Source organism: Euleptes europaea, chromosome 5, assembly GCF_029931775.1.
Source record: "Euleptes europaea isolate rEulEur1 chromosome 5, rEulEur1.hap1, whole genome shotgun sequence".
NCBI classification, from domain to species: Eukaryota; Metazoa; Chordata; class Lepidosauria; order Squamata; family Sphaerodactylidae; genus Euleptes; species Euleptes europaea.
Genome location: NC_079316.1, coordinates 3,489,229 through 3,503,214, shown reverse-complemented (window position 1 = coordinate 3,503,214; position 13,986 = coordinate 3,489,229). Strand labels below are relative to the sequence as shown.

Here is a 13,986-nt window from a genome sequence, read left to right as displayed (position 1 = left end):
ATGGTTTTCTAAAATGGTTGGGCGATTTTCTTTTTTTGTAATAGAAAAGCAGCTTTAAAGGTTCATAAATAAATAAGTGGTGCTTCGTCCATTAAAGCAGTCACAAATCTAGGCCGGGTTAATCAAAGAGACACCACGCACCCAGGGGAAACCACGGACGGAGGCAAGACGCTCAACACAAAAGACAGCCTGGAAAGGATCTCAAATAGCATGTTTTGGGAACCTGGGAATGCGCTGCCCCACCCTCGCACCATCATGACACAAGCTCTCTGCACTTAAGGCTCTGTATTTTAAACAATATTATTTAACAGGTCATGATAGGTAGCCGGGTTAGTCTGTCTGCAGCAGTAGAAAACAGCAAGAGTCCAGTAGCATCTTAAAGACTAATAAAATGTCTGGCAGGGTAGGAGCTTTCGTGAGTCACAGGCTTACTTTTTATACTTGTAGGGTCCTGTGCCTTGCGTTCCCACGGGCTGAAGCAGTGGTTGTCTACACGGGGTGCTGAGTTGGTTCCAGGTTCAATCCCTGGCACCTCCAGTTAAAGGACTAGGCAAGTAGGCGATGTGAAAGACCTCTGCCTGAGACCCTGGAGAGCCATTGCTGGTCTGAGAAGACAATACTGACTTTGATGGACCAAGGGTCTGGTTCAGCATAAGGCAGCTTCATGTGTTCAGGGGAGTCTGTAGTCCTTCAAACGAACATGAATTCTGTACTGTAATAACTACAGATTCCCCTGAAGAAGCCTTTTGGGCAAAAAGCATAGGGAAATTATATTCTGAGTAATAAACAATTTTTTAAAATCTATGTAGCACCATTGGCCTCGGCCTTATTTTTATCTCCTGTTTCTGGCGCGGGCTTTTCATTTCTCTTTGGCATTTCACACGCACACACACAGACCCACAGGGGCATGAGAGACGGCATCCCGGGCACTGGTTTCTTCTTACCTGCGTAGAATTTCCTGATGTACTGTTTGTTCCCCAGCAGGGGCTTCAGCTGAGCCGACAGACAGTGGAACTGCAGGCTGTGCTGGAGCCACAGCTCGGCAATGGCTCGGTCGCTGACAACATCCGCCCTCCGCTGCTGGTCCTCGTGCAGGTGGATGAACTGGAAGACAAACGGCACTTCCATAGAATCATAGAGTTGGAAGGGACCACCAGGGCCATCAAGTTCAGCCCCCTGCACAATGCTGGAAATTCACAACTACCTCCCCCCTCCATACCCCTCCCTCTCATCATCTGCCTAAGGTCACAGAATCAGCATTGCTGACAGATGGCCATCTAACCTCTTCTTAAAAACCTCCATAAAGGAGAGCTTACCTCCTCCCGAGGAAGCCTGTTCCACTGAGGAACCACTCTGTTAGAAAATTCTTCCTAATGTCTAGACGGAAACTCTTTTGATTTAATTTCAACCCGTTGGTTCTGGTCTGACCTTCTTGAGCAACAGAAAACAACTCGGCACCCTCCTCTATATGACAGCCCTTCAAGTACTTGAACATGGTTATCATATCCCCTCTCAGTCTTCTCTTCTTCAGGCTAAACATACCCAGCTCCTTCAACCTTTCCGAGACAAGGAAGACGGAGAGCAGCTGGGCTGGATCGATTACACACCTCTCTGGTCAGTGGTGCCTCCTCGACTGCCAGCCGCACCGAAAGCATTTCTGGCGCAGCGGTTTGAGGCACCATCTGACCATCGAGAAGCAGGGTGGTTTATACTGTGGGCAAGTCACTATTCTCCAGCTTCCCCCTCCACAGAACAGGGGAAATAACCACTTGGGGCCGTGAGGCTCCAAAGCATCCGTTTTCTCCAGGGGAACTGATCTCTGTAGTCTGGAGATGAGCTGTAATTCTGGGGGATCCCCCGGGCCCACCTGGAGGCTGGTGTTCTTACTACCAAGCCATATCCCATCCTATTCTCTTTCCCCATCCCTGATGCCTGCTTTTGCCTTATGATACACCAATAATGGATTTTGGCCGCTCGCTTCAGACTGAGCTTGCTAGAGCTTTAAGAAGTTAAGACCTACACTGCAGAACCCTAGTCAGTAAGCGTATTCAGGAAAGCTAGATAAGTTATTTTCTGTGTGCTTGAACTATCCCACTGAAACTATATTGCTTTTAAAATCTTTGTTCTTTAATTTCTATCTACTAAACTTTAATTTGCTTTATGGTGCTGTCGCTGTGAGTTTGGTGGTCCAAACCCAGGTTAAGCTCGGTTACATTATCAGAGGGGCTTCCTCCAGGCTGGAGACAGGGGAACAAATCTCTCAGGCCAAGGTGGGTCAGCCTTGACGCTATCCTGGGATGATTTGCTTTTCAGGGTCTCTGCAATAAAGAGGCATGTGACTGACCTTCACCCACATGACCGATTACAACAAGTCACAGCGCCCCACCCCGACTCCCAGCTTCTTCCTGTGTCCTCGGACAACGGGCTTACCTTCTCGACATGATGGGCGGCATGCGGGCTCAGCCAACGAATGTCTTTCACAAACTGCCAGTAATCCTTCTGCCTGAAGCACACCTGCCCAAGAAACACGCACAGGTGAGACCGCCCCGGAAGCACCAGACCCTCAAACTCAATGTGTGCTCCCAGATTGGAGGCAGGGTAACCTTCCTTCCAAAAAGATAAAAATCATTATGAGGTGCGCCTAAAAAGGGGAAGGAAGTTATTGCTTTTTTTTCAGCTGCTGAATTGGATCTGCAGGCTGGACTTGGTCAGGAGATTCAAAGTGCTTCTTTGGAAACTCTCTCCAGTATTACTGTCCAGGCAACCTCTGAAACCCGATGCCAGGAGCCAACATCACATCAGGGGAAGGTCTCTGCCTCTGTGCCCTGTTGCTGGCCCTCCAGAGGAACTGGGTGGCCGCTGTGTGAGATGGGATGCTGGACTAGATGGACCACTGGTCTGATCCAGCAGGGCTTTTCTTATGAAGGCCTCGGCCTCTGTGCCCTGTTGCTGGCCCTCCAGAGGAACTGATTGGCCACTGTGTGAGATGGGATGCTGGACTAGATGGACCACTGGTCTGATCCAGCAGGGCTCTTTTGAAGAAGAAGTTAATTTTATTTCCACCCTTTTTGTACCTTTAAGGAGTCTCAAGGCGGCTTGCAATCACCTTCCCTTCCTTCCCCCCAAACAGACACCTTGCAAGGTAGGTGAGGCTGAGAGAGAGAACTGTGACTAGCCCAAGGTGATCCAGCAGGCTTCATGTGCAGGAGCAAGGAAACAAACCTGTTCACCAGATTAGAGTCTGCCGCTCTTAACCACGACACCATGCTGGCTCTCCAATGTTCTTATGGCTCATATACGGATGGGGGGGGGGGGCTTATGCACAACTGGACTAAATTTGAAGGTTCAAGTCAAACACCATCCAGGTTTTCCTATGAAGATGTCTCCCTAACGAAGTGCTACCCAAGGATCTTTGAACTGGAGAGCCCAGGGTGTGGTCCAGAGGCTTCTTAATTATAAAGTACCTGAACCACAGGTGCACTATGTATTTGTCTGCCCTTTAACAACCTATCCCCTAATACTGATTCTAGATTCTTCACTCTCTGATGAACCACAGCTGAGTACTTCTAGGACTAGTTATAGCCTCTTAGCTACTAAGATCACAGCCCAAAGCAGGATGGTATCTATTGTTAGAGAGGGAAAAGCTCTACAAAACAGATTATTAACTCTCATCTCAAAAGAACAATATTCCAGTCATAAGATGATAAAGGCAAGTTAATAACTTATCGTTGCTACTATAGAGGAAGATAAAAACGTATGACATACAATGGAAGGAATTTAAGTTGGTCAACGGCTAATAAACTAGGCCAGATAACTTGGTCAAGAACATGACCGTCTGGAAGAGGGAAGAAGAAAAAAGAAAAATAGAATCAGGGTCTATAAAACCATGAACAGTGTAGGAACAGTGACATCTTGCTTGCGTAAACATAATCCATGAACAAGGACTCACCTGCTAAAACTGACTGCCATTAGACTCAGAGCAGACAAAAGAAAGTACTTTAAAAAAGCCAATGAACAGCCAGTTTATTCATGGATACACCTGTTTAGACAGACTGTCCATCAGGCAGTAGCACAATCTCCTTTCTTAATATCCCTTTCAGAACTCTAAATCCAAGAATGTCCATCAGGAGAAAGTAGGATACTCTACCCTGCACCACAGATGCCTTAGGCAGGATACTTCATAGAATCATAGAAACATAAGAATTGGAAGGGACCTTCAGGGTCATCTAGTCCAACCCCCAGCATAAGGCAGGACATTCACAAGTACCTCCCCTCCCCCCATGACCCCTACTCCATGGCCAGAAGATCTGGAGCATTGTTTTCTTAAAGGCATTGGGAAGAAAGAAAAACATTGGGCTGGGAGGGAAGCCTGCCGCAATTCAGACGGGCCAAAGCAAGCAACACAGAGTAGGTAAGCAGTGCTTAAAATGGAGCGGGCAAGCCCTGAAGCCAAAAAATCCTCATGCTGGGTTTTAAGGAAAAATAGTGGCAGCGGGCAGCAGATCTTCAGGTTTATTGATATTTTATAAGCATCTGTGCACCACTTTTGGAATTGAGAAGTTCGCAAGCATTACCATAGCAAACCTTAACAACTACCCTAAAATATTATCCCTGTATTACAACTGTAAAGGAGACAGTGGCTGGGAGACTGCCTAAGGTCACAGGAAGTTCATGGCCAAGATGAGATCACCCCTTTTTCTCTTAACTACATTTGACTCTAGTTGGTCAGGGTATCAGTTCTGAGAGCCAACATGGTGTAGTCAGTGGTTAGAGTGTCGGACAAGGATCTGGGAGACCCAGGTTTGTGGAAGCTCGCTGGATGAGCCTGGGCCTGTCCCAAACTCTCGGCCTAACCTACCTCACAGGGGTGTTGTGAGGATCAAATGGAGGAGAGGGGAAGGATGTAAGCTGCTCTGGGTCCCCATTGGGGAGAAAGGCAGGATATAAATATCCTCTATGGGGCTACGAAGCCTTACTCTGCTGTGGAAGCTCGCTGGATGACCTTGGGCCTGTCACACACTCTCAGCCTAACCTACCTCACAAGGGTGTTGTGAGGATCAAATGGAAGAAGAAGAAGAGTTGGTTTTTGTATGCCAATTACAACAGACGCCTGTGAGATGGGGGGCTGAGAGAGTTCAGAGAGAACTGTGACTAGCCCAAGGTCACCCAGCAGACTTCATGTGTAGGAACAGGGAACAAACCTGGTTCTTCAGATTAGAGTCCACCGCTCTTAATCACACTGGAGGAGAGGGAAAGGATGTAAGATACTTTGGGTCCCAGTTGGGGAGAAAAGCGGGATATAAATATAATAAAATAAAATCACAACTTGCTCCACATGCCTTATTTTATAATAGCAACAGACACAAAGATTTCTGTCTATCTACATGCTACCTTAGGATAAGAGCTAGACCATGTGGGCCCCTTTCTGCTGTTCAGTGCCATGACCCCCTTGAAGCAAGCCCCTAGAACAGCAGCTCAGTCTGCACAGATTTCAAAGAAAGCCGCCCAAGGGAACCTACCTTGTCTGGGATGAGCCCATGGTACAGGATGCTGTGCATGTCCCTGCAGAGCCGCTCCAAGCCGCCATATTTAGACCACACATTGGGATTACTGATCGACACCAGGCCTTCCACAGTGGACTTCAAGTTGCCGAGAAGCTTCCAATGTTCCTTCCTGAAACAGCAAGCATCGGAATCAGACAGGACACGTCCTCATGCTTGATTTTAAAAAGGGAGAAACGGTACCTGCTTTGCGGGAAAGACAGGAGCTTAAAAAGAGCGCAGCATTGCCACTCATGCTCAGGCAAAACCCTGCGCACACTCCGGAACACAACTACTTCACACGGGACCATCACAGATCCTTGAAACAGCAGGCAACCAGGAATATCTTATGGCCAGAAAATATTCCACTTCCGGATAAGTTGTCCAAATATGCAATCACGTAAAGGTTTAACGATAGAAGAGGCAGTGGTTAAAAGGTCAGAATCACTACTAATTTTGACATTTTTATAAATTATATCTTTAAATTGGGGAGAATGTTTTGTGTAGGTTATGTAGTATGAAATGTATATATATATTTCAATTATAAATATATAAAGGGTTAATTATAGTATAGTAGAATAATCAATGTCAGAAGGCTAGAACCAATATCAATTTTGATACTTTTATAAACTATATCTTTATGCAGGAAAAAACTGTTCTGATTTATGTAGGCCATATAGCATGAAACATCTATGTATACAAGTAATTTTTTCTTCGAACTGTTTTATTTACCAAATGCTCCCTTTCCCTGTACTTTCCCTACCCCTTTCCCTATACATATATTTTTTAAATAAGAAAATATTTCACAGCATTATCTCCTCAAATGCTGGTCACCACTGCTTTAAAAAAATAACCTTACATTTATTTGTATCTTAATTTCCACTCGCGGTAACTGGGCTCGGGAGCCTCTTATCGGGCAGATAGGCGTGTTCTCTCTTGCTCCAGAGGGCAGGACTAGAACTAACGGATAGAAATTACTTAAAGTTTACTTGCTTAAACAAAACTACTCATTCGACCCAACGGCCTTGAGCACTATCGCACTGATAAAAGTTGAAAAACAATCCTAATGTCCCAACTCCAGACTCGGACTCATTTATTGATTCGTATTATTATATCTTGCTACAGCTTGGGAAGAGAAATTTGCTACAACCAAGGTAGCCTTGAGTTCAATACCTGCTTGTGGCACTCTCAGTTTCTCTCCAATAGGTACATTTGCCCTCCCTCGAAGAAGTGGCAAAATCCATAATTCTCTTATAGCTGAATAAAACACACATTCCAAGAGACAATGCTGCAGCATATCAATTTTCCCTGATTGACACAAACATAATCTATTCAAGTAAGAAAGCGTCTTATAGCAACCATCCATTACCTGAGAAGGTATTGCATTTAATCTAGCTTACATATTCACTTTTCTATATGGTGGGACAGTTAAATGCTTTAAATATTCAGAAAAGGCCCTTGGACATGACAAACCTAAATAAGATTGGTTTTGGGGTCAGGAAGCAATTTTCCTCCAGGCTAGATTGGCCAGGGATCCTGGAGGTTTGTGTGTTTTGTTTTTGTTGGCCATTTTCTGGGCGTGGAGTAGGAGTCACTGGGGGTGTGGGAGGGAGGTTCCTGCATTGTGCAGGGTGTTGGACTAGATGATCCTGGAGGTCCCTTCCAACTCTATGATTCCATGATTTTAGAAAGGGGAGAGCAAACTTGATGTGCTCTATCACAACAGCTCAAGAAATCCAGTTCATAGGTACAGATCAAAAATCTATATTTGAGCAGCTTCCATCCCCAATGACCTCATGTCCTCGATCTTATCAAAGACAGCCTTCAACCATATGTGAAATCGTGCTCCCAAAGAAGGAACTCCCAGTTCTAATCGCAGCATACTTCCTGCTACACAACTTGGGATCCCAGCAATCTTATGTAGAAATTTTATTAAGATATAATCTGTGTGTGTGTTTTAAGTGCCGTCAAGTCACTTCCGACTCATGGTGACCCTATGAATCAATGTCCTCCAAAACGTCCTATCGTTAACAAAAACCCTGCTTCAGTTGAAATAAGATCTTAAGGACTTCATTGGGAAAGGGCAAGATATAAATAAAATAAAAATAAAATAACCCCCAAGCATCTACCACGCTTGCAACAGAATACTGACTACACAGTGCCACCCCACCCTGTTCTTAAGAACATAAGAAAAGCCATACTGAATCAGACCCAGGGCCATCAAGTCTAGCAGTCTGTTCACACAGTGGCCAACCAGGTGCCTCCAGGAAGTCCACAAACAAGACGACTGCAGCAGCACCATCCTGCCTGTGTTCCACAGCACCTAATATAACAGGCATGCTCCTCTGATCCTGGAGAGAAGAGGTATGCATCATGACTAGTATCCATTTGGACTAATAGCCATGGATAGCCCTCTCCTCTGTGAACATGTCCACTCCCCTCTTAAAGCCTTCCAAGTTGGCAGCCATCACCACATCCTGGGGCAGGGTCCACAAGTTCTTCCAAATCCCTCCTTGGAAATCCATATTCCCTGGGCAGTGTTTTGGCCTGTCCCCTTCCCTGCAACTTGCCCATGTTAATCCTGCATTGCTATTCCTTGCCCCCTCCCCCATTATCTTCCTCACAGTCCAGATTATAGGCTGCTTGGGGCAGGGAGTTTTATTGTTCATGCCTTGGTTAAGCTCCATACAGACATCCCTGCAGAACCAAGAGGTCGGATGCCAAAGGTTCATTTGATTAATCGTGTCGCTTTTCCTTCTACGTAAAAATGCCTTTTTTGTGTGCCAAAGGAAAGTGCTTGCGTTAGTGGAATGGATCAACAGATCCAACCCAAGAGACAAAGGCAGAACACGCCTCCCAACCACCAAGCTGAGAGACCCAAGGAATTGGCGAAGGGGGCTGGCAGTGGAAAGAGGGGGTGGACAGCTGACACCCTCTGTGCTTCGGTGAGGACTGGCTTACAAAGAGAAGCCACACAGATGCAGATCTGTCACATTCCTACAAAAGAGGCACTGTTCTAAGCTGGAAATACCCCAATTTTTTTTCTTTAAACAAATAGGTCCATCACTAAGCCAAGATGCTCTAAAAGCGTGCATAACAACTACTTTTGTTTTCACTGTATCCTCCCAGAGTCCTGGCTTGTGAAAAGTTTAAGCCATCTCTTAAAGGGGAATTCACAGTAAGGGCACAAAGAGAACTAGATTAACTTTGCAATGTAGACCCACGGCCTGTTACAATAGAGATGCATGAAGCTTCCTTATACCATCAGATCATTGGGGTGGGTCACACATTCCTCTACAGAAGGGGTCCCAACCCTTTTTGAGCAATATACCTTTTAATCAATACAGCAGCATATGAATCAACCAGATCGGTATCTCATTTTCATCAGCGGTCATTTATGCACGGGAGTTTTACCTGAGGTTCGTTGCTGGCTGGATCCACACTTTCCAGTTGGGCATCTCTGTACCAGCAGTCTCCAAACTCCCACCCCTTTAAATGCTGCTTTGTAACTGGCTTACTTCGCAGTACTCACTGTGAGAGAAGATTCCCCACCCCAAAACCCAACTGCTGCATAAAAAGGCATTTTAAGAACAAAAAACAAAAAAACGGAGTAATATGAAAGAAAGGGGAGGAGAATCATAGAGTTGGAAGGGACCACCAGGGTGATCTAGTCCAACCCCCTGCACAATGCAGGAATTTGACAACTACTTCCCCAACACACACCCAGCGACCCCTATTCCATGCCCAGAAGATGGCCAAGATGCCCTCCCTCTCATGAACTGCCTAAGGTCACAGAATCAGCATTGCTGACAGGTGGCCATCTATCCTCTGCTTAAAAACCTCCAGGGAAGGAGCACTTACCAAGCCTTGGTTTTAAAAAGCCTTTCTTTTGCTCAGAAAGAGCCCCCAGGAAGCAGGAAACATTTGAATCCCTGCCTCTTTACACACTGCTTTGTGATTGGCTGTGAGAGATGCCAATCTTCCTGTGGCCCATGCTTTGCCTTCTGCATGGAGACTTCAGCCGGGCTGAGCTCAGGGCAGATGGAAGAGTTGGGTTAACGGAGGAATGGGAAGACCAGGACATTCCGAGGGCTGGCAGCGAGATCATTTCTAATGGATGGAAAACACATGCAGAACTCCAAGGGACAACCGAGTCAGACTGGAGGAGAACGTGAGTTCAAGTACCCATGCGTAAACGACCGACGTCTCAGATGCTCTCTGCCTTTCATCAGTAGAAAGGAGGCCAATTCAATAGCTGCAGTAACTCAAAACACATCCAGGAAGTGTTGCAACTAGAGAGACCGTGAGTCTCTCTAGGTTGCAACCTAGCAATATTCTGGGATGCAATTTTTAGCTGAAGATAGAAAGACAGTGTGGTAGTGCAGTCAGAGTCCCGAACTACATCTTAGGAGACCCTGGTTCAGGTTTCCAGACCAATACCAATTCTATTCCCTCACCCCACTTCCAGCTCATGGCGACCCTATGAATCAAAGTCCTCCAAAATGTCCTATCTTTGACAGCCTTGCTCAGATCTTGCAAACTGAGGGCTGTGGCTTCCTTTATTGAGTCAATCCATCTCTTGTTGGGTCTTCCTCTTTTCCTGCTGACCTCATTCCACAGTGCCTGAAAAAAGCTCCACGGGCCAGCAATTCTGAAAGGGCCAATTCCTCTGTTTGCCTCAGGCCTTGGCCTGAGAAAAGGTGGCCTGAAAAGCTGAGACTTTGACCCAGCCCACTCTGAAGTCAACACTTTGGTTTCCTACACAACAAGCAGTAAACTGGCTTAAGTCATCAGCCTCATTTCCTCACCCAAGTCAGCTCTCCTGGGCAAGAGAAACAAAAAAGGAAGTTCTCTAAAGTGTCAGTGAATCAGAGTCTGACACTAGTAGATACCTGAAGAGCCAGAATGCCAAGGAAGCCGGCCGGGGGATCTCAACGGATTTTGCACGATGTGTGCAGAGAAATGCCCTTCAGTGCGGAGCTACGCCCCAATATTTTATTTATTTATTTATTTTGTGATTTATAGCCCTCCCTCCCCTGTTGAAGCCGACTCAGGGCGGGCAACGTCTTAAAAGATACATTCATTCAACCATAATAAAATTAACCACAAAATCTGAATTTAAAACAATAAAGTCCAAATTTAAAACTTAAAAACTGCAGAACTACAGATGGCGCCTGAACACTACTTATGTTGCCGGATATATGCAGTAGGTTACCCCTCCATTGTCATCAATAATGTAACAGGATGGGGGAAATAGGGAGGCCGGCAGATGATATTCGCAGCTGTCCTCAACCATAGGCCTGGCAGAATAGCTCTGTCTTGCACGCCCTGCGGAACTCTTTAAGTTCTGGCCCTCATATAGTATCAGCGGAGAACATCTTCATGGAGAAAAAGTGGGGAACATGTGGGAAGGCTGTGTGATAAGCAGTTTGGGATGATTCCTTGCAGCACCAGGTCAGAATCAAAAATTGGCATGACTGGTTAAACTCTATGCCACCAGATCAGAACTAGATCAGGTGTTTATATACATCCAGCGCTGCAGCACTGTTGGCAGGGTCAGAGTGCAGAATGCATAAAGCAAAACAACTTGCCAAAGAACCATTACTGCTCAGGAAAAAGCCTGGCCCAAATCCAAAAGCCCAGGGCACCGTCATTAGTCACAAGAAGAGAAGGTGTGGTTAACCAAGCCCACAGGGAAGAAAATAGAATAATTTATAAGATGCCATCCACAAGATTTGAAGGCCCTTTCAGAGGATAGCTGTGTTGGTCTACGGTCCAGTAGCACCTTAGAGACCAACAAGATTTTCGAGGTATAAGCTTTCCAGAGTCAAAGCTCCCTTCATCAGATACAAGCTGGAATGGAAATCTCTGAGTCCTTATGTCCCAGTCAAGTAGTAGGGGAGTTGCAAAGAAGGAACTCAGGATGCAAGGTACAATGCACATTGTAACCAGCTTGATTAGAGCAGTGGGGAAATGCTTGGGGGCAGAAAATTAGCATCTGTAGTGAAATAAGAATCCTCTCTCTCTATTCAGCCCTGAGGAGGTCCATTGTTTTGAACTTGTGAATTAACTCAAATTCTGCAATCTTCCATTGTAATCTCCCCTTGCAGCTTCTCTCTTTGAAGACGTCAACTCTTAGGTCAGCAATAGAGTGACCTGGATGATTAAAATGTTCTCCGGCTAGTTTTTGAGTGTTGTGGTTTCTAATGTCAGATTTATGTCTATTTTGTCCTTTTGCATGGGGAGAGTCCTGTTTGTTCAATGCAGAGAGTGGAAAGGCACTGCTGAAATTTGGTGGAATGTGTACATAAGAACATAAGAAAGGCCCTGCTGGATCAGACCAAGGCCCATCAAGTCCAGCAGTCTGTTCACACAGTGGCCAACCAGTGTCTCTAGGAAGCCACAAACAAGACGAGTGCAGCAGCACCATCCTGCCTGTGTTCCACAGCACCTAATATAATAGGCATGCTCCTCTGATACTGGAGAGAATAGGTATGCAGCATGACTAGTATCCATTCTAACTAATAGCCATGAATACCCCTTTCCTCCATGAATATGTCCCCTCCCCTCTTAAAGCCCTCCAAGCTGGCAGCCATCACCACATCCTGGGGCAGGGAGTTCCACAATTTAACGATGCGTTGTGTGAAAAAATACTTCCTTTTATCTGTTTTGAATCTCTCACCCTCCAGCTTCAGCAGATGACCCCGCGTTCTAGTATTATGAGAGAGGGCGAAAAACTTCTCCCTGTCCACTCTCTCCAAACCATGCATAGTTTTATAGACCTCTATCATGTCTCCCCTTAGTAACGTTGGAAGATGAACAACTGAATGAACCTGTGATGGTATCGCTAGTGTTGTTAGGTCTGGTGATTACGCTGTCAGAGCTGGCATCTTGGTTTGTTGCAAGCCCTGGTCCAAGAGACCAGGAGTTGAAGGCTGACTGGTCCTCGGGGGAAAGCCCACCTGTATGTAAAGCATCTGTTCAGAACTAAGGCGCTTGCCCTTGAGTAATTCTCACAGGACTACCTAAGGCAATCCATCTTTTGTGATGTAGTTACAACTATTAGCAGATCTTTAACCAAGATCTCTAGTGATCTCAGTTAGTAGTGGTAATCTCCGTTAGGTCTGTATTATTTGTTTTATTTACTCTCTTTTTTCTCATCTTTTGTATTCTTGTGTATACATCTTTTGTATTCTTGTGTATGTATACACACACACACACACACACACTTTGGTTCTCACTCTATATCGAAATTTCTGGGCAGTTCTGTTCTCTCCATTTCCTTTCCTTCCACATCTCATATGGCTCTCAGTTCTCATGTGTACACATGAAGCAGTCAGTCAGTCAGACGACTGGTCACCTAACTCTATAGCCAGTCAGACGACTGGTCACCTAACTCTAGAGCAGTACTTACTGCCTACGACAGCTGACAGTGACCCTCCAAATTCAAAGGCAGAGGCCCGTCCTAGGGAAGGCTGAAGGTTCAATCCCTGACCTCTCCAGCTAAAGGATCTTAGAGCTACTGAAGTCACCTGATGCAGAATCACTTCAAAACTAAAGAGAAGGAGAGACATAACATCTGCGGCCCAGGAGCAGGCAAAAGAAAGACTTGTCAGCAGTTGGCCAAGTTTACAGCTTCAAAGACAGGCGGTGAAAATGCAGCAAGTGATTCCATTTCCCCCCAGAGGAGTGGTGGCAGCAACAACAACATAGATACGGTTCACGCATGACCAGATCTCGTCCCCAGCAAGCATGCCTGATGCAGCCACGGCATCCAGGTGAGGCTGATGGAAAATCTATCAAGCTCAGCAATGCAAATCTGGTGGGTCAGAAAAGAGGAACGGCACAAAAAAGCTTTAGCTTCTTGGCTGAGAGAGACGGGGGTGTCTCCACTACAGCTTCCTTTCTGTTCTACACGCTGAGTAGTTCTCTCCTTAACTGTGACCTACTTATTTTCTAATTCTCTGGAAAAAGAGGGTTTCCTTCAAAGCCAGACACAGGCTCTGGCCAACCCTGCCGTCACCTCAACCAGCCTGCCGCCACTCTGAGGTCTCCCAAAAAACATGCCCACTCTTCTTGGCCTGACTCGCCAATTCCATTTAACAGTGGACAACTACTCATTCTATTCCAACTAAGGCTGTCTCCAGACAACAAATTTTATTTACGCCTTATTTAGTCTCCCTAGAAACCCTGCCCTCAATTTTTAAAAAATGATCTACGTGGCATTGAAGATTTTTTAAAATCAATCCAAAGTTCATTTTTTTTAAAACCCTAAAGTTTAAAACAACAGTCAAGAGCAACAGGAAAAACAAGTTAGAGCAGCAGTTCAGCAATATACACAGACAGTAAAATAAGGGGGGATGACTCTAAAATGGCACATTGACCTGCGCACACACCCATAAAAAGCCCGGGCAAATACAGTTTTCATAATCAGATGCCAAGCGAA

General features: G+C 45.7%; 1 protein-coding gene across 1 annotated transcript in view; it reads right to left on the bottom strand.

Moving 5' to 3' along the window:
* Positions 1–13,986, bottom strand: part of RUBCN (rubicon autophagy regulator) — a 56,490-nt gene that overhangs the window by 34,972 nt on the left and 7,532 nt on the right. Inside the window, exons 2-4 of the mRNA XM_056849745.1 lie at positions 5,520–5,673; positions 2,431–2,514; positions 945–1,104 (exon numbers count right to left, since the gene is read on the bottom strand). Of these exons, the coding sequence (XP_056705723.1) occupies positions 945–1,104; positions 2,431–2,514; positions 5,520–5,673 (398 nt within the window). The remainder of the gene's footprint in view (positions 1–944; positions 1,105–2,430; positions 2,515–5,519; positions 5,674–13,986) is intronic.